Source organism: Anolis sagrei, chromosome 4 (assembly GCF_037176765.1).
Source record: "Anolis sagrei isolate rAnoSag1 chromosome 4, rAnoSag1.mat, whole genome shotgun sequence".
NCBI lineage: Eukaryota > Metazoa > Chordata > Lepidosauria > Squamata > Dactyloidae > Anolis > Anolis sagrei.
The window spans coordinates 198,976,181-199,001,466 of NC_090024.1; the positions used below are offsets into that span (position 1 = coordinate 198,976,181).

General features: G+C 38.2%; 2 protein-coding genes across 2 annotated transcripts in view; one reads left to right on the forward strand and one right to left on the reverse strand.

The window, feature by feature from the left end:
• Window positions 1-25,286, reverse strand: part of IRF6 (interferon regulatory factor 6) — a 58,864-nt gene that overhangs the window by 32,862 nt on the left and 716 nt on the right. The gene's annotated exons all lie outside the window — the stretch shown is intronic.
• Window positions 4,553-25,285, forward strand: GUCA1B (guanylate cyclase activator 1B). Its single transcript, XM_060772826.2, has 4 exons — window positions 4,553-4,954; window positions 17,026-17,175; window positions 21,313-21,427; window positions 22,628-25,285. Exons 1-4 carry the CDS (start codon window positions 4,751-4,753, stop codon window positions 22,753-22,755), a joined length of 597 nt encoding a protein of 198 aa, XP_060628809.1. The 5' UTR covers window positions 4,553-4,750; the 3' UTR covers window positions 22,756-25,285.

A 25,286-nucleotide genomic window follows, 5' to 3' on the forward strand; every position in this document is an offset into this window, starting at 1 on the left:
GCTGAAGAGCCCACGTTGTCTGTAGACACTTCCAAGGTCATGTGACTGGTGTGACTGCATGGAACACCATTACTTTCCTGACATTTGCATGTTTTTGAACTGCTCAGTTGGCAGAAGCTGGGGCTAACAGCGGGAGCTGACCCCGCTCTCCAGATTTGGACCGCTGACTTTTCGGTTAGCAATTCAGCAACGCAGCAGTTTAACCCACTACACCACTGGGGTCCCCTGTCTTTAGGGAACTGGATCATAAATAAAAAGAAAAAAACTTACATTTGCATGGGCCAAGGATCCTACCTTGAAGTGACAAGAACATTCCTTTTAGCAGTAATATTAGTGTTTATTAGGACTGGGCTTGATTTACATAAAGAAGCAGAATTAATTATTCAATTTGACATTCTTTGTAAAATCAGTACAGTAAAACGATTCAATCTTCCTGGAAACAAATAATTACAATCCCAAACTACAAAACATAATGATGTAATGATGACTCAGGCATGTAGGATCTTGTTTGACATGCTTGGTAGCCAAATTTCAGAACAGGAAATGTACAGGCCAAAAAAATAAGTGACTTCTGTACAGTGATGGGTCTCCTTTTTGTGATTCCACCCACTAGGGTTGTTTCTAGGCAGTGAGTTCCCAGAAACAGGAACACAAAGACATAGTGCAACTGTTCCATATGAATTGGGTTTTTCTATTAAGGTTAAAAAAAAAACAATGTACAGAAGGTAAGCATGAAAGGGTTGCAAATAGGTAAGTTCTGGATTTCTATAAAATTCTGTGAATGTAGCAAAATGAAGTTATGCAGAAAAAAATGAAAAGGAGTATAGTGTCTAGATCGAGGGACATCATGGTGCCTCTGTATTATACTTTGGTCAGTCCTCAGCTGGAATACTGTGTCCAATTCTGGACATCACAATTTAAGAGAGATATTGACAAGCTGGAAGGTGTCCAGAGGAGGACGACTAAAATGATCAAAGGTCTGGAGAGCATGCCCTATGAAGACCAGCTTAAAGAGCTGCAGAAGAGAAGCTTGCAAGGAGACATGATCACCATGTTTAATTATGTGAAAGAATATCATAAGGAAGAGAGAGCATGCTTGTTTCTTTCTGCCCTGGAAACCAGGACTGGGAACAGTGGGTTCAAATTACAAAAAAGGAAATTTTACTTGAACATTAGGAAAAACATTCTAACTGTAAGAGCTGTTCAATAGTGGAACTCTCTGCCTCGGAGTGTGGTGGAAGATCATTTTTGGAGGCTTTTAATCAGAAGCTGGATGACCAAATCTCCATTCTGTCATAGAATTTTTAATACCTTGTGCACTTATTTCTCCATAGATTGGAGGCAGTTAGTGAGGTAATCTATTACAAGTTTTAGTTTGAGATTTATTTAGCTATCTAGTCTCCTTGGTTCAGCACTTTTGATAGTTTCTTTAAAGTTTGCACCAAGGAATTTCCCTGAGCTGAGTAGGTCCCATGCTATACAATAAAATACATCTGACAATTGGGAAACATCAGGCATGAGCTAATATAGCTAAAGGAACTACTGTTAAGAAGGCAAAAGCAAGATAGCTAAAAGAGATATCCCAGGTGCAGCTATCAATATTATTATTATTATATATGGTCAGGTAGACAAGTTCTGAGACACTACCACACTGATATGGAAACCAACAGACACAACTGCTAGGGAGAGAATAATTGGAGTGAAAATGAACTGGAGCTAAAGAAAAGAAAACTAAGTAAAATGGGCCATGGGGAAGACTTCCTATTTGTTTTTAAATATCTGTATTGCTTTTTAAATTTCACTAAGTCTTTGACAGGCAAACTTTATAATTTAATCTAACAATCTTAACTATCTAGTTTTTATGCTTTTGTTCTTCCATTAGCTTGATCTGTTGGTGGGGTTCCTATGCACCATCAGGTCCAATTCACTGATCAATACAGAGTCTCCCATTAGAGCATCCCCAGCAGATTGCTGCCCAACTTCTTTTTGAAGACATCCAAAGACGGTGATTCCATCATTATTTTAGGCATCTGGTTCCATTGTCAAACAGCTCTCACTGACAAGATGTTCCTGCTAATGTACAGTTGAAATCTACCCTTCTTAAAACCATTTGACCTAGTTCTACCCTCTGAGCCAGCAGAAAACAGGCCTACCCCACGTTCTTTGTGACAACCCTTGAGGTATTTCAAGAGTTTGGCTACATTATTCCTCAGTCTTCTCTGTACCAAGCTGAACACACCCAACTCCTTTAACTTCTCCTCATATATGTTGTTCTCCATATTGCTTATTGTCCTTGTTCCCCTTCTCTGAACTCACTCCAACTTGTCTATAGTCTTCTTAATATGAGTCATCCCCTTTTCAATCCTGAGCACCTTGCTATTATTACATCAAAGTTACCATTGCTTCCTATTAATACTGTACCAATCCTCTTTGAACGGAATCCCATTTGTCTCATCAGAAGAGCTCAAGTACATTTATAGCAATAGGTCATTTGTTTCCACTTGACATGAACACAGATTTGGTCTTGGGAAATAATGAATCTCTGTGGATTTTAAAATGAGAGGAGATGGTTACAGCAACTGGACTAATGTAAGCTTTCTGCTTTCATCCCTACACAGTGCATAAGATAATAGAGATGCACACTTAATATCCAGTTAATACAGTATGTAGTATTTCATAGAAAATAACATAAAACTTGGAGTACACATGGCTTAGTAGAGTCTGAACACAATAATTTTCAATAATAAGTCAAAATGCAAGTGTGGATTGCTCAAAGGTAATGCAGGGAGGAGGAGAGTTAGGGACACTGTGGTTTACTAGAAAAGGTTTGTTGAATATAGACTACCTGCCATCCATCATGTTATGGCTGAAAACCAGGACATGTGTCTGAGCAACATTAGACTGTGGTCAAAGGTATGTTGGCAGGTCATGAGACAGCAACGTTATTAATGGGAAGGAACATTTAATTGAGCACAATCTACTTTTGCACTTTGACCTCAGTTTACAGGAAATGATATGAAGACAAAGTGAGATTGTGGGGAGAAAAGACAGAAACTGAGACATTTTACAAGTAGCTGATAAAGTGAAATGGCAGAGAATTAACCAGAGCCATGGGACTGGGAAGGCTTGGCTATGAATCCCTGTTCATCCAGCAAATTCACAAACCCACCCCAACCACCACTATTCCTTCAAAAAAGATGTTGTCATAATAAAATGCATACTGACTCTTCCAGTCTTGGTGGAAAAAAAGTGTGTTGGGGGGAGGCATATTGAGTCTGAAGCACAAGTATCAGAAGTATATACCGTATTTTCTGACACATTAGTTGACTTTTTAACCATTAGTTGACTTTTAAAGTTGGGGAGTTGTCTCATATGCCCAGTCATATAGTACACCAGATAATACAGTATTTTAAATGTCCCTGAGAAAATTTTCTTCTTTCATTTAGATCAGCGTTTCTTAACCTATTGGCTGTGGACCACCAGTGGGCACGAGAAGGAAAATCTCATCCACGAAAGTCCTTCTTCTTTATTTTATTTTATTTTATTTTATTTTATTTTATTTTATTGTTTTTATTATTTTTATTTATTTTATTTACTTTATTTGTATACCGCTCTTCTCAGCCCTTAGGCAACTCAGAGCGGTTAACAACAAACAGCAGCAGAAATTCAATGCTAGCATCATACAAACCATTTAAAAACAATTAACACAATAATACACTAAGCAATTAACATCAATAAAGAACTCATTAGCATCTCATAACTAAAATCATAATCCAAGTTCGTCATCCGTTGTTCCTATTTCCTATAATTCATTATAATTCATTGCACTGGCTATTCAAATGCCTTTTCAAATAACCAGGTTTTCACTTTCTTCCAAAATGCCATTAATGAGGGAGCCGATCTAATCTCTGTGGGAAGGGTGTTCCACAGCTGAGGGGCCACCACTGAGAAGGCCCTGTCCCTCGTCCCCGCCAACCGTGCCTGTTTTTGCTCCCTTTGCTTTGCTAGCCATTTCTTCCCTATTGCTGACCATGGCATATATTCTGTATCAGAAACTAGAGCTGATGTGTTCTATCCAAGGCAATTTTCCGAATCTAAAGTTGACCAAAACCTGATTTGTAACCCTTTCAGTACTAATGTTAGAGAGTAGTCCCTTGTCAGAGTGGTCCTTTGTCAAGTTAATTGTCTTTAGCAGAAATATTAAATGTTATATTTAATTTTTTATGATTTAGTTTTAGTTTTCTTTTTGCTTGTAGCTCTCTTGTGCAATTTGAGGGAGACAACAAGGCTGTGACAAAAGTGTTGTTTGTTTATATGACAGCAGCTGTATGAATGGTTCAACCTTAGAATCAGCAAGTAAGTTGTACTAAATAGCCCTTAACAGGGGAACTTTTGGATATGCATATTAACATGAATGCTTTTGGGGAGATATTTCCCTGAGACTTTTAAGCAAAGGTACTGATCCCAGCCATCTGAAGGTCTCTGTGACGTGTGAAGGGGAATCTCCTAATGATCTTAGGCATCTTTATCTTGTGCTGGCTTAATTAGTGAACACACTCCAGGTTGCAGGAGTATACACTTGGATGGACAAAGTAAAAAGAGGAGGGAGAGAAATAGCTCAGTTTAAATGTTCCCACTGAGGGAAGAAAGCAAAAACAAACACTGGAAGAGGAAGGTGGAAATATAATTAAGAAGCAAGGAAAGGCCAAGCAGGAAAAACGAAAACATTCTGTCTACTCTGTTTTCCACCATGGGACAGCATTTCACTAATGAGGAAGGTGAACAAGTTGATATCGATGCAGCTGAACTTCAGGAATGGTATAAGAAGTTTGTAGTGGAATGTCCAAGTGGGACTCTCTTCATGCATGAATTCAAGCATTTCTTTGGGGTACAGAATGATGAGCAAGCTGCAGAGTATGTGGAAAACATGTTCAAGGCTTTTGATAAGAATGGGGTAAGCATTATTGCTGTGTTTGATTTGTTTTGTTTTAGTTAAGTCGTCTTAGAATTACCTCTAAAGCAGAAAAATCACCACCTCTTCTTTTTTCTAAATGTAGATTTTTGTTCATGGGCTAGGCATTAACATTTAAGTTTTGTTATGTTGTTAGTAAGTGACTGGTAGACCATAATGGGTATAGTTTCCAGGACTTCATGTACTGAGAAAAATCCAAATGGCACAGTATTCAGCACCTTAGATTTACCTGTTAGGCTTTCATCATCATTAAGCATAAGCGTCACAAAAATAATCACAATCTAAAATATGATGTATTGAGTTTTAAAATAAAGTTATGATTGAATGAATTCAAGGATTTTCCATGATCTGACAGTAGCTTCCATAGTTTATAATAATATATATCTGAAAATTGGGAAGCATCAAGTATGGTGAGCTAATGTAGCAAAACAAACTACTGTCACAAAGGCAAAACAAGAAATATCTAAAGGAGATATTCTAGGTGCAGCTATCAGTATTTTTATAATATGTATATATAGTTAGAGAAGTAATACCTCTGCCCTATATTACTTGTTTTAGTGAAGATGATACTATCAAGAAGTGATTTTTCTTTGATCAAAATATTACTGGGAGGAAAATTCTTATAATATTGGTATCATTTCAAGAGACAAATACTTTAGGATTAATACAGAATTAGTAGACAAAACATCAGTTTCTTATGGTTTGTGGGATGCTACCACCAATATTTCATCAGAGAAATCCCCAACAATATACAGATGGAACTATAATGTGTCGTGTTAGACATATGATTGCTTCGGGTTGTATACATACTGTGACTCAGTACATCCATTCTAGACAATGTCGTTGCAGTGGGGTCATAATTTATTTATTTATTTATTTATTTACATCACTTATATCCTGCCCATATCAGCCCGCAGGCGACTCAGTTTACAAAATCAGTTCAACTTGTGCAACTCTACTCAGAGGAAGAATCACAACAATAGATATTGTTGCACAATTTGATCCAGTTCAGTGAAATTTACCACAGCATTACAGTGTTACCTTATGACAGTAGTACCTTTTTATGAGAATGAGATTACATGTTCCTGCGAGGCAGAAGCTATGCTGCTGGTAGGGTGTCCCATTTCAGGCAAACTTTTTCTGATGAGCTAAACTGAATATGCCAAACAGCTACTGGGCAAGAGCAGTAGTGTGGAGTGACACTAGTAATTATTCAGGGACAATGTTATGGCACTATTGTAACATTATAAGTACAGCACAGAAAGAGGGAGAAATACTTTTGAGTACCTTTCACTACAAAACCCCTATGATGAGACTATTAAAAATGAAACACAAGAAAGTGGATTGCCACAACAAATTTCAGAAGAAAATTACTTTGATTGTTCTGCTGTTAAGCAGCACTCAGGAAAGAAGATTCCTGTCTAGACAGTATTTGGAGAAATGTAATGGTTTTCATTTCACAAGGAGATGAAGACAAGGGTGCACTGAATTAGTCTACCTGTTTAACTACACTGAACATATCATATGTAAAACAGGATTAATCTCAGAAGATCGAGAATTGAAAACTGAAGAAATAGTTCAAGATTTCCCACAACTTTGGCTCATTTATTAATCAGAATGAAGACTACATTCAAGAAATCAGGCAGAGGGATTTGAAAGAGATGCTATTAAAGAATTAAAGTTATATCATTTATACTAATATTGGGATAGTTCATTTCCAATTTCTGTACAAAAAAAAGGTGATAAGAAGAAAATCAATTCATTTAAAATTTGGTGTAGGAGAAGAGTTCTGTGGATATTGTGGCTGACTATAAATGGGTTCTAGAGGAAATCAAACCTTAACCTTTCCTAGAAAACCAAGAATGTCATACTTTAGACATATCTGAGAAGACATGACTCACGCAAAAATACAATAAGAGTAAGTCTACATTACGGAAGGATAAGCTCAGTCAAGGAAGCCATTGCCCTGAGTGTGTGAGACCTGAGCAGGGCTGTTGATAATAGGGTGACTTAAGAGGTTTCCCATTCATAAGGTCACCATATGTCAAAGGCAAACTGACAGAATTACAGATACCTCATTGTAGGAGGATTATCTAAATGTTCCCTGTTTGATTTAACTGGTCTTGCCCACGGAACAGCAAAGCACAAAAATAGATATGAATAAAACTATTTTTGGACAACACTGAATTATTCCTAAGGGAAATGGCTTAATTCTGTAGTTTGCCAGCTAAGGAAGTGCAGTGCAGTATGAACATGAAGATACCTGCACACACGTACACAGAATTATGGGCACCAGCCATTTCTGCTACCAGGACTGCTTCTAAGCCAACGGTAGTCACAAATATGGCAAACTTCTGGATAAGTAAACCTAGTACCTGGATATATAATCTTTTTGGACGACTGCTCTCAGAAGTGTCCCAGTCATTATGGACATGGAAGCTGGGAAATCCAGCACAGCTTCTAGCAATTGTCCCAAAAGGGTTTCTAAGGTTTGGGACTCTGTGACTTTTTTCACTTATATTATATTGCAAGTGGTTAAGTTATGCAATAGAGCCACCTCTGAAGATCTCAAACTTTTTTTACTTGAACACATCATAAAATTTTTGCAGATTTCTTGGCCCCAAGCCTTTTAGGCTCAAAACCAGTACCCTGAATTGAGCCTGGAAGCAAATTAGAAGGTGTTATATGGTCTCCATTATCTATTCCTGGCTGCTGCATTTTGCACTAGCTGCAGCTTCTGAAAAGTTTTCAAGGAGAGACCCATACAGGGCACATTATAGTAGTAATTGGGAGAAATAATAATAATAATAATAATAATAATAATAATAATAATTTTTTCTTACTTTTCTCTCCTCATGGCTCAATGTGAGTCACAGCAGTCAAAGCATACAAGCATTGCTAAAATTATATAAAAGCACATATTAAAATGTAGTTCTGTAAAAGATACATATTAAAACATATTTCTATAAAATACATATTATAAAATACTATAAAATACTACAAAATACATGTACTATAAAATACATATTAAAAACAAGGACAGAGACACAAACTACCGTGGCCAGATTTTCCACAGGAATGGGGAAACCTGGTACACTACCAGAGCAGGGCAGGCACTCCTTTATAGCCTACTGCAATAACCTAATCTTCCAGGAGCCGTGCTGGGTCCAAGAACACCCCCCAGCTATGAATCTGATCTTTCAGAGGGAGTGCACAGCCAGAATAGTTAGTGATGCCAACCCCAGATTGGTTTGGCTACTGACCCATAGCACTTCCATCTTTTCTACTTGGAGCCTCAATTTATTCACCCATGTCCAGTTTTTCATGACATTCAGACATTTATTCAGGGCATCCACAAACCACTTCCCATTTAGGTTTCTGTGAGTTTTCTGGGCTGTGTGACCATGTTCCAGAAACATTCTCTCTTGACATTTTGTCCTCATCTATGGCAGGCATTCTCACAACATCTGAGGGTGCCTGCCATACATGTGGGTGAAACATCAGGAGAGAATGCTTCTGAAACATAGCCATACAGCTCAGAAAACTCACAGCAACCCAATGATTCCAGCCATTAAAGCCTTCAACAATACTTTGTGTACATTGAATCATCAGAAAGCAAAGTCCTCACTATGGCAGTGACCCACGTGGAGCATTTTGGAGCATTTCAGATTGACAGAGAAGGGATGCTCAACCTGTTCATTGCTGTTGTGTGCCTTCATGTTGTTCCTAACCCATGGTGACCCTAAAGCACAAAAGCAATGAAAGCCTCCGGCTTGTATGATTGACATTCAATCCTAAATTTTTGACGGCTTCTCAGAGCAGCTTCACAGAGATATGAAAAAACGCAGAGAGTGGTTTTGACCCCTGTGAATTCCCACAAGCCAGTAGCCAAAAGACTGAACAAAAATTCCACAGTACCATCATCTGGGAGTCTTTGGCTAAGAAAGATTAGAACCACTGCAAAGCAATGCCTCATGTCCTATATCAGCCTAAAGATCAAGAAGAATACCATTACTGATTGCATCAAAAGTCACTATATGATCCAGGAGGACCAACAGGGACACGCACACATCAGGCCAATTCCTGATATAGCTCATGCACCAGGATGACCAAGAATTTTTCTGTCTCTTAGCCAGGTCCAAATCCAGATAGGAATGGATCCAGATATCCCATTTTATCCAAGAAAGCCTGGAGTTTGTTTCCACTATCCATCCGAGGACTTAGGTCTTAGAGGAGATTAGAGAGAGACTGATAGTGATCTAGAAAGATGGGAGTCCAATGAAGTTCTTACAATTGGTTCTTTTAGAGAAGCTGGAAGACAGCTCTCTTTCAAAGAAACATTCAAAGTTTCCACTGCCCAATTGGGCAGTTTTTCTCTGGCAATTTTAATCAGCTAGTAATAGACAACTGGCTTGCCTAATCTGTCCATGTATATATATATATATATATATTTAATTTGGGGTTGTTGTATGATTGACATTTTATATTAATATGTTCATCTCTGATATCAATCCTGATATATCTTAATGGCAGGAGAGCAAACCTGGGGGTGTCAAAGAGATATATAATTTCTCACAATTAAAGAACTGGAAAAGCAACTGTCACTCCTTGACTTGAGGAGGAAAGTTAACTTGAATCAGATTTAAGCATGTGCAATACAAAATTGAGGATTCTGCTGTACTAAGAACTAAATGCATTGAAAGGAATGTCAATTCTGCCATATAGCGTGCTAAAATTAAAACAGTCAATAGACTTATGGACAGTGCTACATGCCTACCCTACTTATCTTAATCCATGCCTCACAAAACCTGATTCTGTCAGAAACAAATCCATTTATTTTCCTTCATCCAGGATGCCAATAATGGCTTCCAGAACAAGTACTGAGACTATCTGCTGTTGTCATTAAATTGAATTAAATAGGATGGAGACAATAGCAGGAAAGCTATACATAGAGATTGTGTCTCCCAGTAACCATAATATTAGACAAGATGGGGAAATTGGCAGCAAATGTTGAGGATATAGCTATTCATCTTATAAAATATACTTATATGGGACACACTTGTTAAAACTAACAAGTATTTTTAAACTGTCAGGTGTCAAAATGCAATGTAAAATGGCAACAAACTCAACTAGCCAGAGGAGACTACAGATATGTTGTCTCTTTATTTGTGATGAGGCTTCTTGTATGTGGAAAAGAAACAATTGAAATAATATATGAGAGAAGCAATTGGAAGACAATTTTATCTGAATCCAGCATAAAATTCTATTACTAAAGATTGGATGATAAAAATCTTGTCAAAAAGTATCTGGTATCTCAATGGGACATTACTCTTTAAAGGGGTATCTCTTTAGAGCAACTATAATTTGAAATAGTTATAAGAGCTTTTGAAAATAAAATATTTCCTGTCACTTTATTTTTCTATCTGATGATGATTCTATTTATTTATAGCCCTTCTTTCTCTCAAAATTGGAATTCAATGCAGCTTACAATTAGAACAATATAGCTAAAACATTATAGCTAAAACACATAAAAAGTGAACATTAACATGAAATGTATTTATTTATTGTATCAGAAGCAAACCAAGTGTACAGTTGTTATGTTTTTAAAAATCACTACGTTTAAAACACGGTATTATATTAAATGTCCTTTTACCATTAGCTGGCTACTTGGAGTGCCTCTGCTATTGCTATAAGAAGGTTGTGCATGTGGCAGGGCTCAGACTGCATTGTAATAGATGATCTGTGGTTTACTCTTCTCCACACTCGCATGTTGTAGTCTCCACTTTGTGGCCCTATTTCTTAAGGTTGGCTCTGCATCTCATGGTGTCATGGCGCAATCTATTCAGCACTTTCCAAGTCATCCAGTCTTCTGTGTGCCCAGGGGGGAGTCTCTCATTTGGTATCAGCCATGGATTGAGGTTCCGGGTTTTAACCTGCCACTTTGGGCTCTGGCTTGCTGAAATTAAACATGAAATTAAACTATTCACAATAATAAAAAGATTAAAATTTGCACTTAAAAAGAAAAAAAATTAAAACAGTGCAGTTTGAAATTGTATAGCATTCCCAGCCCAGTCTCTATTTTTTTTCTATTTTAGAGGTCAGTCAGAATAAAAAGGTATTTGCCTGCCAATGGAAGCACAACAAGCAGGTCTAGGGGTAGCCCCCAAGAAGACCTTGTCTTATGGCCACACCAACCATGTTTATGACAATGAGAGAAGGTTGTCTCATACAGGATGATACAGTATGTCACATAGTCAAGATTTGAGTAACACAGGGCTAGAGAGGTACAAGGTAGGCTATAGAATGAATAATGAGTCGCCAATTGGCTGAGAAAGGCAATATACAAATACAGTAAAAAAAATAAATTAATTAATTAACTTTTTTCATATCAAGCATAAGAAAATTGTGCTTAATGTCACTTGAATTTCATTGTAATACTAATTTTGAATTTTAGTTCTCATTTAATTGATTAACAATGACATGCACAATATCTTTATCTTGTGATAAAATGTTAACCCAAAGAATATTTTGTAATTCTCCAAGGCATTCACTCCCTTAATGTAGGAAACAAATAATGTTTACAACAAACTATGAGCCAGGTCCCTTGTGAGGTGATAATAGTTGAGCATAAGTGTTTCCAGCCTCACCTGCTAATCAGATCATAAGCAGTTTCACTAACAAACTTAAGTTTTCTTACAACTATATGTTTATCAAGAATCAAATGTCCAATACTTGAAGTTTTGGAGAGGGAAAAAGAGGAGGGAGTTGATAATGGTGTCAAAATGATGTTCTAGAAAGTCAAAATGACAGACTAGTATCAGCACCAGGAGAAGAACAAGTAAAGTGAAAACAATTCAGGAATCAACAGATCAGAAGAAATAGGTTAGTGTCAATAGGATAGAGATAAGGCTCAAGAATATATGCTAAACAAGGAAATGAAAGTCGAAAGAGTAAGCAGGGATTATGTGCTTTTTGTAGCTCTGGGCAGTAGCCCTCAGAAAGCAATCCTGAAGAGAGGCAATGAGGACAGTTTGTTGCAGTGACTCAATCACAAACATAAATGTTGATGTTATGTCTTCAGATAATTGAAAGATGAAGGCATCTATCCGAAGCTTGTACGGATATCTGCTGTATTGTGAGGGATGTGCCCTCATCTTCAGCATTTATCTTTCCAATCTGGGATGGAGAATCTTTTCTGGTTAGAAGTTTTCATGTTTTATCTCCATTCCACACCTAGTTCTCCAATATTTTCCCACTGCTTTGTCCTTTAGTTTTTCTTACCATGAAATATGGCGGCAAAAAAAGCCAATGGGATTTTGGCCTGCATCAATAGGAGCATAGTGTCTAGGTCCAGGGAAGTAATGCTACCCCTCTATTCTGCTTTGGTTAGACCTCACCTGGAATATTATGTCCAATTCTGGGCACCACAATTCAAGAGAGATATTGACAAGCTGGAATATGCCCAGAGAAGGGTGACTAAAATGATCAAGGATCTGGAGAACAAGCCCTATGAGGAGCAGCTTAGGGAACTGGGCATGTTTAGCCTGAAGAAGAGAAGGCTGAGAGGAGATACGATAGCCATGTATAAATATGTGAGAGAAAGCCACAGGGAGGAGGGAGCAAGATTGTTTTCTGCTTCCCTGGAGACTAGGACGCGGAACAATGGCTTCAAACGACAAGAGAGGAGATTCCATCTGAACATGAGGAAGAACTTCCTGACTGTGAGAGCCATTCAGCAGTGGAACTCTCTGCCCCGGAGTGTGGTGGAGGCTCTTTCTTTGGAAGCTTTTAAACAGAGGCTGGATGGCCATCTGTCAGGGGTGATTTGAATGCAATATTCCTGCTTCTTGGCAGAGGGTTGGACTGGATGGCCCATGAGGTCTCTTCCAACTCTTTGATTCTATTCTATGATTCTATGTGGCAATGGAGAAAATTGGGGGGGGGGGGGTCTTCATTGCTCTGGGAACACCCTTTTCTCTATTTCCTTTAAGGAAAGATGGCAGAAATCGTAGCATTTAGACATTATAACATAAGCAGTATAGTACTGCACATAATCTAAAACAGGGATCTAAAACAGGGATGGCAACATATGACCTTTCCCCCATGTGCCACTTCTGGTAATTTACATGTTTCTGCAAAGACTTATCACAGCTCACTTGTAATAAAGATTCAAGGCAAGTTTCACAGATAAATGCTGTTGATTACCAAACTTGTTCTGATAGTAACAGCAAGATGACCTCATTTGTACATATAAAGCAAGGCACACATAGATGCCTGGAGTCCTGGAGGCCTCTGGCAGCCTATTTCTCTTAAATATGAGGCTTGTAGTCCTTAGACCCTGGCTTTGAAATATAAAAAGCAGCAGCACCAAACGTGATAATGGGAAGCCAAATCACATCAGTGGGTTTAGTGGATGTCCAGTATACCTCCCTCCCCCTGCCAAACAAGAAAATTGATCATTCTTGCTTTCTGCCTCCTGAACCAGGCATGTGTACAAGTTGAACACATATAGACTCTCTCTCAGTGATTTATAACCTAATACACAAATCTGTGTCATAATGTGGTTACCCCTGGGATGTTTAAGACTATAACTCACAGCTTTCCTGCCTGTTATTTGTGCTGAGTGGAACAGATGGATGCTGCATTTTAGTACACTCAGAAAAATACATTTTGGGAAACCTGCTTGATGTTTCTATATTGCACTATATTATTTTGAAGTTTTGATTCAATTTCCTTTCTTCATCTCAAGACTAAAAGGAATATGAAGATGATATGACAAAATACACATTGGAACAGAAAAATGTGCTCAGGCACATACAAGCACATAAACTATTTCTCTTGTTGAAGTTGAGTTTATAATTTAGGGTGTTTCCAGAGGGACAGGTTCTTGTGGCACCAGTCAAATGACACAGTGCAGTTATAATGCCTTTCTCTGTTTAACGGATCATCTGTAGTAACAAAGAAGTTACATGAATATTAGAGTGGAAGAAGTAGTGGAAAAACATGAGTCTTCCAAACAAGACATTGTTTAGACTCCCTATAAAATTTCATGAATAAGACAAGTTGATTGCTCTGTAAAAGACTCCTGTGAAGACAACACTATGCTACACTGTAAGAAAGAATTAATATGGAAACTGTTGGCAGCTTCCATATCAGTAGTGGGATTGGTCGCTGGTTTCTATAAGAGCTTATCACAAGTCTTTTTTAGTGAAAAGGATTCAAGACAAGTGACACAAATGCCCCCAGGAACAAAGATTGGGCTTCCTTTGAAAACATATAAAATGACGTAAAGTATAACCAGGAGATTTCTAGATTACATTTAGCAACTACATCAGACAAAGACTAAAGCGGAAAACAATGGGACATAACAAAAGAAGGAATAAACAAAGCATACCTGTATGAGACCAACATGTAAAATATAACTACAATACCAAATTTAGGCGACAGCAAAGAACTGACATGACCCCAAACAGCAGTCATCCTATTTCTGTTGTCATTTCCATTTTGGGGGACAAATTGATCTCTATGTTTTGCTTCAACTAATGAAATAAAGCAAAATTATAGAAATGCTGCCATCATGTTATAAGCCATGACAGTTTTTTCACAAACTCTATTTCCAGGATAAGCATAAATTAATTTCCTGTATAAGTGGGAAACAACTGGTTCTATTTTGCTATACGTATTTTGTTTTACAACTGGATAGTTTTACTATTAGACTATGCTTACATGATTCATGGTAGGCCAGTGCTCAATAGTATTTATTTACCTATGAAAAAGTCATCTGAGGTTCACTATGCCCAGAGAGTTAAGTTCTATGAAGTGGGGTGGTCTTCATGCTATGGCACTGAATGCTAAGAGAGTCAAAAGTTATGTGTAATTGAAAAAATGTAATTTCTACTTGCGTACTGTAACAACAGCAGTAACAACAACAAAAACTTTATTCTTGTATCCCACCACCATCTCCCTGGAGGAACTCAGGGTGGCTTACACACGGCACAAGGTGTCTAAAAACAAAACATAAAATGAAAACAATTTAAAATACAATTAATACAACATATTGGCATATAAAACATCAACTAATACTCAATTAAAAGCAATGCTCATCAGCTGATGGTGATGCAACTTCCTTATAAGAGAGTACATGAGAGAGAAAGTGATCCAGTGAGTTTTATGAATCTAGAATCCAGACTGCCCAAATTCCAGCCCAACTTGTCTAACCAGTACCCCACAATGGTTTTCATAATGAATTGTGAACTTTGCCCACCAGATCTAACTTCTATGATATACAGATCACATTTCAGGACTGAGAAGTGAATCAAGAAAAGTCCATAATCCTTGCCAGGAATCATTAAAAGTTGAAGGGAATTCAGAGTTTGCTATCTCAGGTAAACCCACTAAAAAAAATGATGAGAGAGAGTAAAGTTTATGTTTGGCAGATCATAAAACCAAAGCCAACAGTAATGACCCTGCAGTTACTTGAACTGGTGCAGTAAAAGATTGTGGATTGCTTATTATATGGACCAGATCAAATGTTAATAACTTACTCTAAAAGGAATATGCCCAACATGTTTTATGATTCAGTAGCACCAAGGAAGTAACAGCTGATCACAATTTTCTATAGACACAACCAGTACTTTACACCAATATTTTACATAAATACAACAATGTATATTTTTCAATTACAGTACTAAAACGATAAACTACTGGGAAATAGAAGCTGTTCTCAAGAACATAAATACAGAACCAATGTATGTGAACGAAATAGCCATGGTACCTTTTGATAGTGAAATGATTTACAGAAGTTTGAATTGGTTATGACTCTCAGACTTTGAGGCCATTTTGACAATAGTGGTTCTTGGAGTTTAGGAAATTAACTGCTTTGTTTGGGTTTCATCATGATGTTATTGCATATGCCACATTTCTGTTGTAAAACCATGTTTCAAAAAATTAGAGATAAAATTAGAGCAATTTCAGATAAAATTACACAAGGTACCGTATATACTAGAAAATAAGCTGAGCTTTTCGGCCCTTTTGGGTGGTTGAAAAAGTTTCCCTCAACTTATATTCAAGCCAAGCTGGGCAACGGAGCCTGGAGGCAAGGCTTCGAAACCGGCTTTCCTTCATCTCCATGGCTAGCCTTGGAGAAGGAAGACAAGCGGCAGGAGCAGTAGAGCCCCCGGGCTGAGGCTCCCATGCCACTCCTGCCGATCTTCCTCCTCTTCCTCTGAGGCTAGCCATGGAGGAAGAGGAGGAAGAGGAGGAGGACACGCGGTGGGAGCAGAAGAGCCCCCAAGCCGAGGCTTCCATGCCGCCCCCACTGCAGTGACTCAGAGAGCAATGGAAAGAATGATATGTGGCATGACAATAAGAGATAAAGTCAGCAACAAAGAGCTGGATCAAAGAACTGAGGTATGCACTGTGGTCAATGAGAATTATGTAGCAAAAAGTGCATATAGTATGAACAAAAGACAACTGATGGATATGGCAACTAATGAACTGTATACCAAGAGACTACAAGCAGTCCTTGAGCAAACCTTGTACTCAGTGGGACAAACCAATGATTAAGCTATTCAGTCAGAAATGGAAAAGAAAAGCACATGATCACATTTTTTGGCAAATGGTAAATTTGCGTGAAGCCCAAAGGAGTGGATCAATGACGAATCGAATCATATTCCATGATGGCAACATGTTAGAATTACACAAAAAGATACAAATGGTTTAACGAGTTAATGTTTTTGCCACCCAACCAATCTTTGGCCCAAGAAAGATAATTGTTTAATAAAAGGTTCGCTCCATGACCAAAAAAGTCCCAGGGGACAAAAAATATAACAAAAAATCCTCCCACATCCTTCAAAGGATAATTTGGGACATTTTTGGTGAAAATGTTTTTGATCCTGTAGGGTTCCAGGAGTCACAAAATGAGCCCTGGGGATTGCATGGGGCCTACAGGCTGCACTTTACCCTCCAGAGCTGTATAGCCATGGTGTATATTTGACATGACATGACAGGGTCTTTGAAAATGACTCTTCTCTCTTGCCATTTTGTACCCACAGGATAACACTATCGACTTCCTAGAGTATGTAGCTGCTTTGAACCTTGTCCTAAGAGGAAAACTGGAACACAAACTGAGGTGGACATTCAAAATATATGATAAAGATGGGAATGGTTGTATAGATAAACCAGAGCTCCTAGAAATAATTGAGGTAAGTAGGAATGTATTGCCAGATACTCCCCTTGGCTTCATAGCTTCTAGCTTGGGAGCTCCCGAATAGCCTAGCCCAGGGGTCCTCAAACTAAGGCCCCCGGGCCACTTCCGGCCCGGCATGGGCACTTATCTGGCCCACAGAGGAGGAGCGCCCCCCCCCCCAACACAGTGCCCCTCCCTTGGCAGGCTCACGCTATCTGTCAGGCCCGATGGGCAGTGGGAGCCAGCCAAGGGTGGCTGCTCCACATGGTCTACTCTCGTGTAAAGTACCTCGCAAGGTGCTTTACATGAGAGTAGGCCACACGGTGCTGCTCCTCCTTTGGCAGGCTCATGCTATCTGTCAGGCCCGATGGGCAGCGGGAGCCAGCCAAGGGAGGCTGCCCCGGCGCTCCATGCAGTCATGCCGGCCACATGAGCTTGGAGGTGTCTACGGACAATGCCAGCTCTTCGACTTAGAAATGCAGATGAGCACCACACCCCAGAGTCAGACACGACTGGACTTCATGTCAGAGGAAAACCTTTAACTAGGGAAATTGTGGAAGATCCAGGGTGCGAGAAAGAACTCTTGTCTTTTGGAGGTAGGTATGAATGTTTCAATTGACCACCTTGATTACCATTTCATGGCCTGACAGTTTTTAGGGAGAATCCTTTCTTGAGAGATGATTAGCTGTCCCTGATTGTTTCTTGTCTGGAGTTCCCCTGTGTTTGAGTGTTGTTCTTTATTTACAGTTATAATTTTAGAGTTTTTTAAAATACTGGTAGCCAGATTTTGTTCAGACTAGAAATAGGAAGATTTCCCATTCTCTGCTCCTGGAATTACTGCCTAAAGAGGACTAGGAAAAAAAAACCCTCTAAGGGCCCATCCACACAGCAAAATAAGATATGTGCAATGTACATAGAAATTTTTTTAATTGATTTTTTAAAAAAAACTATAGTCCAGCTCTCCAGCGGTCTGAGGGACAGTGAACTGGCCCCCGGTTTAAAAGGTTTGAGGACCCCTGACCTAGCCTATCTTCATGACATACTGCATGGTTTCTTGAAGAAGAAGAAGAAATGTTTCAGGCTATTGGTATTAATGAGTTTTTATTTTCTTTGTCTATTGATGTCAATGCGTTTTTGTGTGTTGGAGGGGGGAGCTGAAATAAAGAACAACTGGAAGAGTGGAAACTTCCTATACCAGTGTGCAAGGATCCTGATCTACATTGTGGCTGCCTATACTTACTTGAATGCAAAAATTATAATTCAAAACTATTCTACCTGTTTAATTGAACATGCAGCTTAGTTCTAAAAGAGATACTCTTGTGATGATTGACATGCATTTTTGCTGCTTATATCCTATTCAAGTAGACATCCTCTATGACTTAAAGGAATAATCTTACAACACTAAAGAAAATAGTGCTAATAGAAATTTTATAGTGCTTGGAATGCCTTTCAAAGGCTTATGAGCGAGGGATTGTGCATGGAGGAATCAGAGCCATTTGGTTGTTATACTGCCCGTTATCTAGTTAGAACAATAGAATAGATGGATTGTTGTAGGGATTTCAGGCTATATGGCCATGTTCTAGAAGCACTCTCTCCTGACATTTTGCCTGCATCTATGGCAGGCATTACAGGAGTTCTGAGGTCTGACCTCACAACCTCTGAGGATGCCTGCCATAGATGCAGGCGAAACATCAGGAGAGAATGCTTCCAGAACATGACCATATAGCCTGAAAAACCTACAACACAGTGATTCCGGCCATGAACGCCTTCAACAATACAATAGGATAGATGTTCAATTAACAAAATGTACGGAGTTTCTTTGCTCATTCTCACCTCCAAGAACAACGGAACTTACTGGCAAACCAGGTCTTCAGTTTAGTGAGTCATGAGCATCAAAAACAACATTCGGTGCCAACGTCTGTTCCAGATTAACCTATCCTCATCTGATTCTCAGATCTAGTTTTATAGGTCACCAGATAATTGGCCAGGTCTAGGCCATGCCATGGTTAATCCACAATTGGCTAAATTGTCAATTCAAACTGGTCTGCACGCAAAGGGTAGCTTCTGCTAAGATGAAAAGAGGACTTGGAAAAGGGCAAGAGTATCTAATTCTTAAATCAGAAAGGAGAGTGAAAAAAAGGCAACAGTGACCCAGAAACTTTTAACTGACAAAGAAACAGAATTCTCACACTATTTATTTTCAATATTTTTATCACCTTTTGATGTAAGGCTTCCCCAAGTGGCTCCACAGTGTAATGTTTTGAAAGAATATAGATATAGATATAGTTAAGCATATACAGTTTAAAAAATGCAAAATGTTTTCTTTTTTAAAAATGACTCGTCTCATCCATAGCAGATTCTATTTTTAATATACCTTTCTCATCCAGCTACTGCTTCTGCCATTATCATGGAAAGCCCATTATGGGGAAATGTCCAATTTGGCCTTCTGTGGCCATCAGTGCGATAAGCCATCTGTCCAAAAATATCCCAGGTTTGTTTTAATCCTGCTTAATAAGAGTTGCAAAGAGATCCAGGCACACATCCAAGGTAGATTGTTCAATAGGCTTGTGTGATCAATGAAAAAATGTTTCAATACTCATTATGAAATTAGGGGGTGGGGGAAAAATTGTTGCTAAAGTTTCCCGGGGTCTGTACCGTAACTACAATGAGTTAACTACTTTTTTGATACTTTTTGTTAAGCAATTAATTGTGCCAATGGGGAAACTTCATGGGTACCTTTCTCCCTTAGTGTTAGAGCTATTGCCGTGAAACTTGCTACAATTATAAAACACATTTACTACTGTTAGCCCGTCAAGTTTTGGAATATTTCACTCATCCACAGATTTTTGGGGAATTTTCAATTTTTTTACAAACAACATTTTTTAAAAAAAATAAAACTATAAAAGCTATCTCCTTGAATTTTCTATACAGTGACACAAGATGACAGGGGATCATCCCCCCCCCCCCCCCGCCACAAGTTCAGAAATATTCATATATCTACTGAGCTTTGGGATTTTAAAAGAAGTTTTGACAAAAATGGGTTTTTTTAAGGAAATGCCACAACTATCTCACTGAATGTCTCTCATATTAACCAATTTCTTCCTAGCCCAACACTGATTTTCTTACATGTATTGAAGTATCAGTCAGTCCTCTTCTTTGCAGATTCAGCAATTTATTGGAACTTTGGCTGCTGCTAGGAGGAACAAATTTCTCCCGTATCCTAATTGGAGCTTTCTGATGCTGAGCAGAATCCTGGGAAATGTATTTTAGAGTTGGCCTTTTGAAGTCTCTGCCAACCCTTTCCTTCCCAAACTACATTTCCCAGAACTCTGTGCTTTCTCAGTCTGTTTTACTCAACTCGTCCTGCCCTACTGCTTTCCTCTCCTCATAGTATTCGGTGAGTTTTGAGTCTTAAGTTTTTGCATGGGCACCCTCCTATGTTTCTTAATATCTCTTCGTATATACAAAACTTATGAATTAAATATGACTTACTAAACAAAACTGAAGTTTTCAATACCCCTATTGTTCAATAACAGCAATATTAATAATTATAGGATTGATATTTTGTGTCATTTTAATAGAACAGCAATCTTAGGTGCAATATTACTCAAGAAGTAAAAGAAAATGGACACTTATTGCAGGTTTATTATTCTGGCTTTCTTGGGTACTACAAATCATGATTTAAGGAATTGTTTTGCCATTAGATGATGTGCTTTGCATCAAATGTGGAATTTTGGGGAGGTTCTTCCAGTTGTACCCTTTTTGTGAATGCATGCCAGATCTTCTGTTTTCACTTCTTACTATCAAAATTTTCATTAAGGAAGAGAAAGCAAAATAGATTTACACTGCCTTTCAGCTGGTCCTTGAAACCTATTTAAAACCTACTGTGTATACTCATGTATAAACTGGGAAAATTAAGTCCCATAATTAACCTCCCAAAACTAGGTTGATTTCGCCAGAAGTCAGTGTAACTTAAGGTCAACCTTAACTCATATCAAAGAAAAGAATCATCTCCTTCACCCTAAATCATTCAGGTTATGGAAGAAGCTTCCTAGAATTCCCTAACTTTTGCTGCAGCAATTTTATCCGATGTATGCACTTGATGTTTACCCCTGTATCATCAACTCATTTTTGTTCTCCCACTTTCTTCCAGTCTATTTATAGGCTAAAGCAAATATGCCAGACAGAAGCAGAAAAAGGACGACCCTCACTCACTCCAGAAGAAGTTGTGGAAAGGATATTTCAGCTAGTGGATGAAAATGGAGATGGTAATGATTTTGTAATTTGGGTGATACTGATATCTAATTAGCATTTTCTTCATCTGCTTTTGGACACTGTGAGATAAGGTCAGGTTTTATACATTTTACATGAAGTTAGTCACAGTTAAGTCATTCAAAATGTCTAACATTTGAGCTTCTACATTTCCTGAATTGTCATCCAGTAACTGCTTCACAAAAAATTATGGCTCATCTATGGTTATTGCTCTTGTAATTGTTGTTGTTTGCTGAGAAGCTGATCTCAAAGACATCTCATCGACTACCTTCCTGGGACCTTGAATCTGAGAGCCATGGCTTCCTTGATTGAATCAATGGATTTCTAGTGGGGACTCTCACTTTTCCTAATGCCTTCCATTTTAACAAATACTGTCTTTTCCAGTGAGTCATATCATGGCTACCTAGAATGTATTTGAGGGTGGTGAAATATTTCCAATTCTAACCCAATTAAACAATGCTTCAGAAAGCAAAAGCTAAGCTTTCCTGGTGATTTTAATTCACTCAGCATTCATAGACCCACTTGATAAAAAATCAAATGACTGAACATTTTGATACTTACTTTGAAGCAAAAACTAAGCTTTCCTGGTGATTTTAATTCACTCGGCATTCATAGACCCACTTGATAAAAAATCAAATGACTCTGAACATTTTGATACTTACTTTGAAGCAAAAATGGATGCAAAGGTCATAGTCTATTATCATAGTGGTATCTGACTTTACATAGTCTGGAAGTCACATTATTTTTTGTTGTTGCTACTGTTGCTATACAACATGTGTATAAGCTGAATGCAAAATCCATGTAGATTCTTTTCCAATTGTTCCAGAAATCCCAAATCCCTATGTTAAATAACAAGGAATTTTGGCAACATACAGTGATAAAAGAGCACGAGGCTGCAAAAGGTGTCTCTAGAGCAGTGGTTCTCAACTTGTGGGTCCCAGATGTTTTGGCCTTCAACTCCCAGAAATCCTAACAGCTGGTAAACTGGCTGGGATTTCAGGGAGTTGTAGGCCAAAATACCTGGGGACCCTCAGGTTGAGAACCACTGCTATAGAGCAAGTAGGATTTATTTATTTACTTTATTTATTTATTTACTTTATTTATATACTGCTTTCCTCAGCCCTCAGGCGATTTGAGGAAGTGCTTCTCTGTCTTTGACACACTGTGACTTCTTCTTTCTTACATTAATTATTTAGGGCAGTTATCTTTAGATGAATTCATTGACGGAGCACGGAAAGACAGGTGGGTGATGAAGATGCTACAGATGGATGGGAATGCAGGAGTATGGATCACTGAGCAAAGGAGGAAAAGTGCACTGTTCTAACTATTGTGCATTGGACTGGAAAAGATTAAAAGGGATTGAGCACTTTCTTTCATCCAAGAATCATCTGAGTAACCAAGGGAATTCTTCACACAACTTTGAGAAACCAAGTGTCAGCATCCTGAACATGCATGCGAAAAGTAATATGAAGCAATAACATTCAAAGACCTCCACTTAAAACCAGCCATGCTAGGAAGTAATCATATGAATTTATAACCATCCTGTTTGTTGAAGCAGACTTGCATCTATGTTATAAGAAACTGACCTGCAAGTGTCTTGAAGTAAAAGCCAAATGTTGTTTGATGCTGAGAAGACACAAGGTGACTGACTAGTGAAACACCATGCATTATCTGTGGACTGTTTTGGTTTTTTTTATGCCTGGCCGAAGAGGTGATCTAGGTGCAACAAAGGAAATGATGACTCTGTAATATACTTTGAAGATAATGGCTAATCTATTCTGATAACAAGTCTGTGTCTTTCCAAGGGTTTTATTTGCTGAGTAACCACAATAACTGTTGCACAAAACTATTTGGACAAAGTTAGAATGTCTTTGTAACATTCCAGACTAACAATCAAACATGTGTAGCATTGGAAACAGAGACAATTAGTCTTTATAGAGCATGGAACAAATCTGTAAGAACCAAGCAAACAAGATACATAATTCCATTGATCCTGAATGTCCATTGTTTTCTACTTTGTTACCTTTGGGCAGATTTCTCCAGGTGATGGATCTATTTTGGAACTATTCTGGAGATGTTTTGGGGCATTTGGCTCAGTTAAAATTATATAATGTCGTTCGTGAGATCAGAAGCACATTCCTTCCTTAGTCTTTTATCTGTTTCCCTTCCACCATCTCTAGTACCAATTCTTGCAGACTAACCAGGACTACTTCCAAACAATGGTTTGCCAACCTACAACAATAATTTAGAGTCAACAATTAACCATAAATGGCATGTCATGGCAAACAATGGGAATCAGAGCTAGAAAACAAAGGAGAGATCCAGAATCTGGAATTAAAGATAGAATGGGAGAAAAGTATCAGACTTCTTTGCATGCTTCCCATATTTCATATCCTAGTTTAGAAGTCATGTGTCCTGAATGAGAAAATAATAAGAGAGCAAGGTTTTAATGGAGGAAAGGCCACATTTATGAAATCATAAGTGTTAGGCCTGTCATTTTTAAATAAAAAGCACATATAGTCTAATACTCTAGTTGCATGTTACCGATATTCTATTAGGCAGTTAATAGATATGACCATTAGGATATACAGTAAGCACCTATATAATGGATTTACTGAAACCACACAAGGAAGAACTCATTTATCTTAGTGGCCTGAGATTCATTCAGATTACTAAGGCCCCAGGGCCAGCATCATATTTATCAAGGACTTCAGTATCTTCTTCCTTCTTCTGGTAAGTGGGCTCTTGGCTTCCTCTTATCTTCATAGTGGCAACAGAAGCCACAAAAATACAAAATAATGAAAAATATAGAGAAAACAAAGGAACCACAAGCTATCAAACAAGCATTCCTCTTGGTGCCCCCATCTTAATTCAGCCAGAATGCCTCCAAGTTTCTGCAGAGCCATTTTCTCTGCTCGGTCACACTCTTTGAGGTATTGTGGGATTTAAAATAACAGGTGACACTTTCTGCCACCCGGGATTCATTGTTAAGATGCTGTAGCCAATAATTTAAGCCACAATGATGCCTACTGAAGGCTTCAACTATTGGCCATTGCCTAGTGGTGTATATATCTAAATCTGGGTTTTGTACAGGTTAATTCTCAATACTGAAATAGTTTAATTGCCTCTAGACTATATCACTTCACACAGTAAGGGGAAGACCCACATGTTGTATTACATGTTGTATTGTCATGTCATTGTACTTTAATGAAGAGAATGCTGGATTAAGACTTGGAAGTGAACAGTTCAAGTGAACAGTGAACCTAAAAGCTGCCTGGTTGACTTTGGGCCTGTCACTATCCTTTCACCTGATTTTTCTGAAAGGGTTGTAGAGATCAATTGGATAGAGACCCATGTATGTTGCCTTGTGCTCATAGAAGGAAAGATGGACTGTAAGTGTAGTGAATAAGAATAGATATAGATACATATGTCAGGAAGCAAGCTAGTGTAGCATTCATTTATCTGGAGTGCTGGGTTTCAATGTGCAGATTTTTATTTTTATATGCAGACATATATTAAGTCCTATAACTCTTCACTTGCTTCTGAAGTGGGACTGTCCAAACTTTATTTTTGTGGTTACTAGTCCTGTGAAATCCAGACAAATAGATTTTAATTGATATATTCCCATGTTGACATGATCTAACATAGGTCACACAAACTTTGTGCCTGCGTCTCCATGTGCTTGAGTCTAGTGTGTTTGGTAATTTTTTTTCTTGGTCCACAATCCCAGAATGCTTCAGCAAGTATTATGTTGAAGCTACACTCTAAAAAGAAATCTATCCCAGATTTAGTCACAAAATGTGTACTTTGTATATGGTATATTGTTTAGAAATAAAAAATAGTATAGCATGGAAT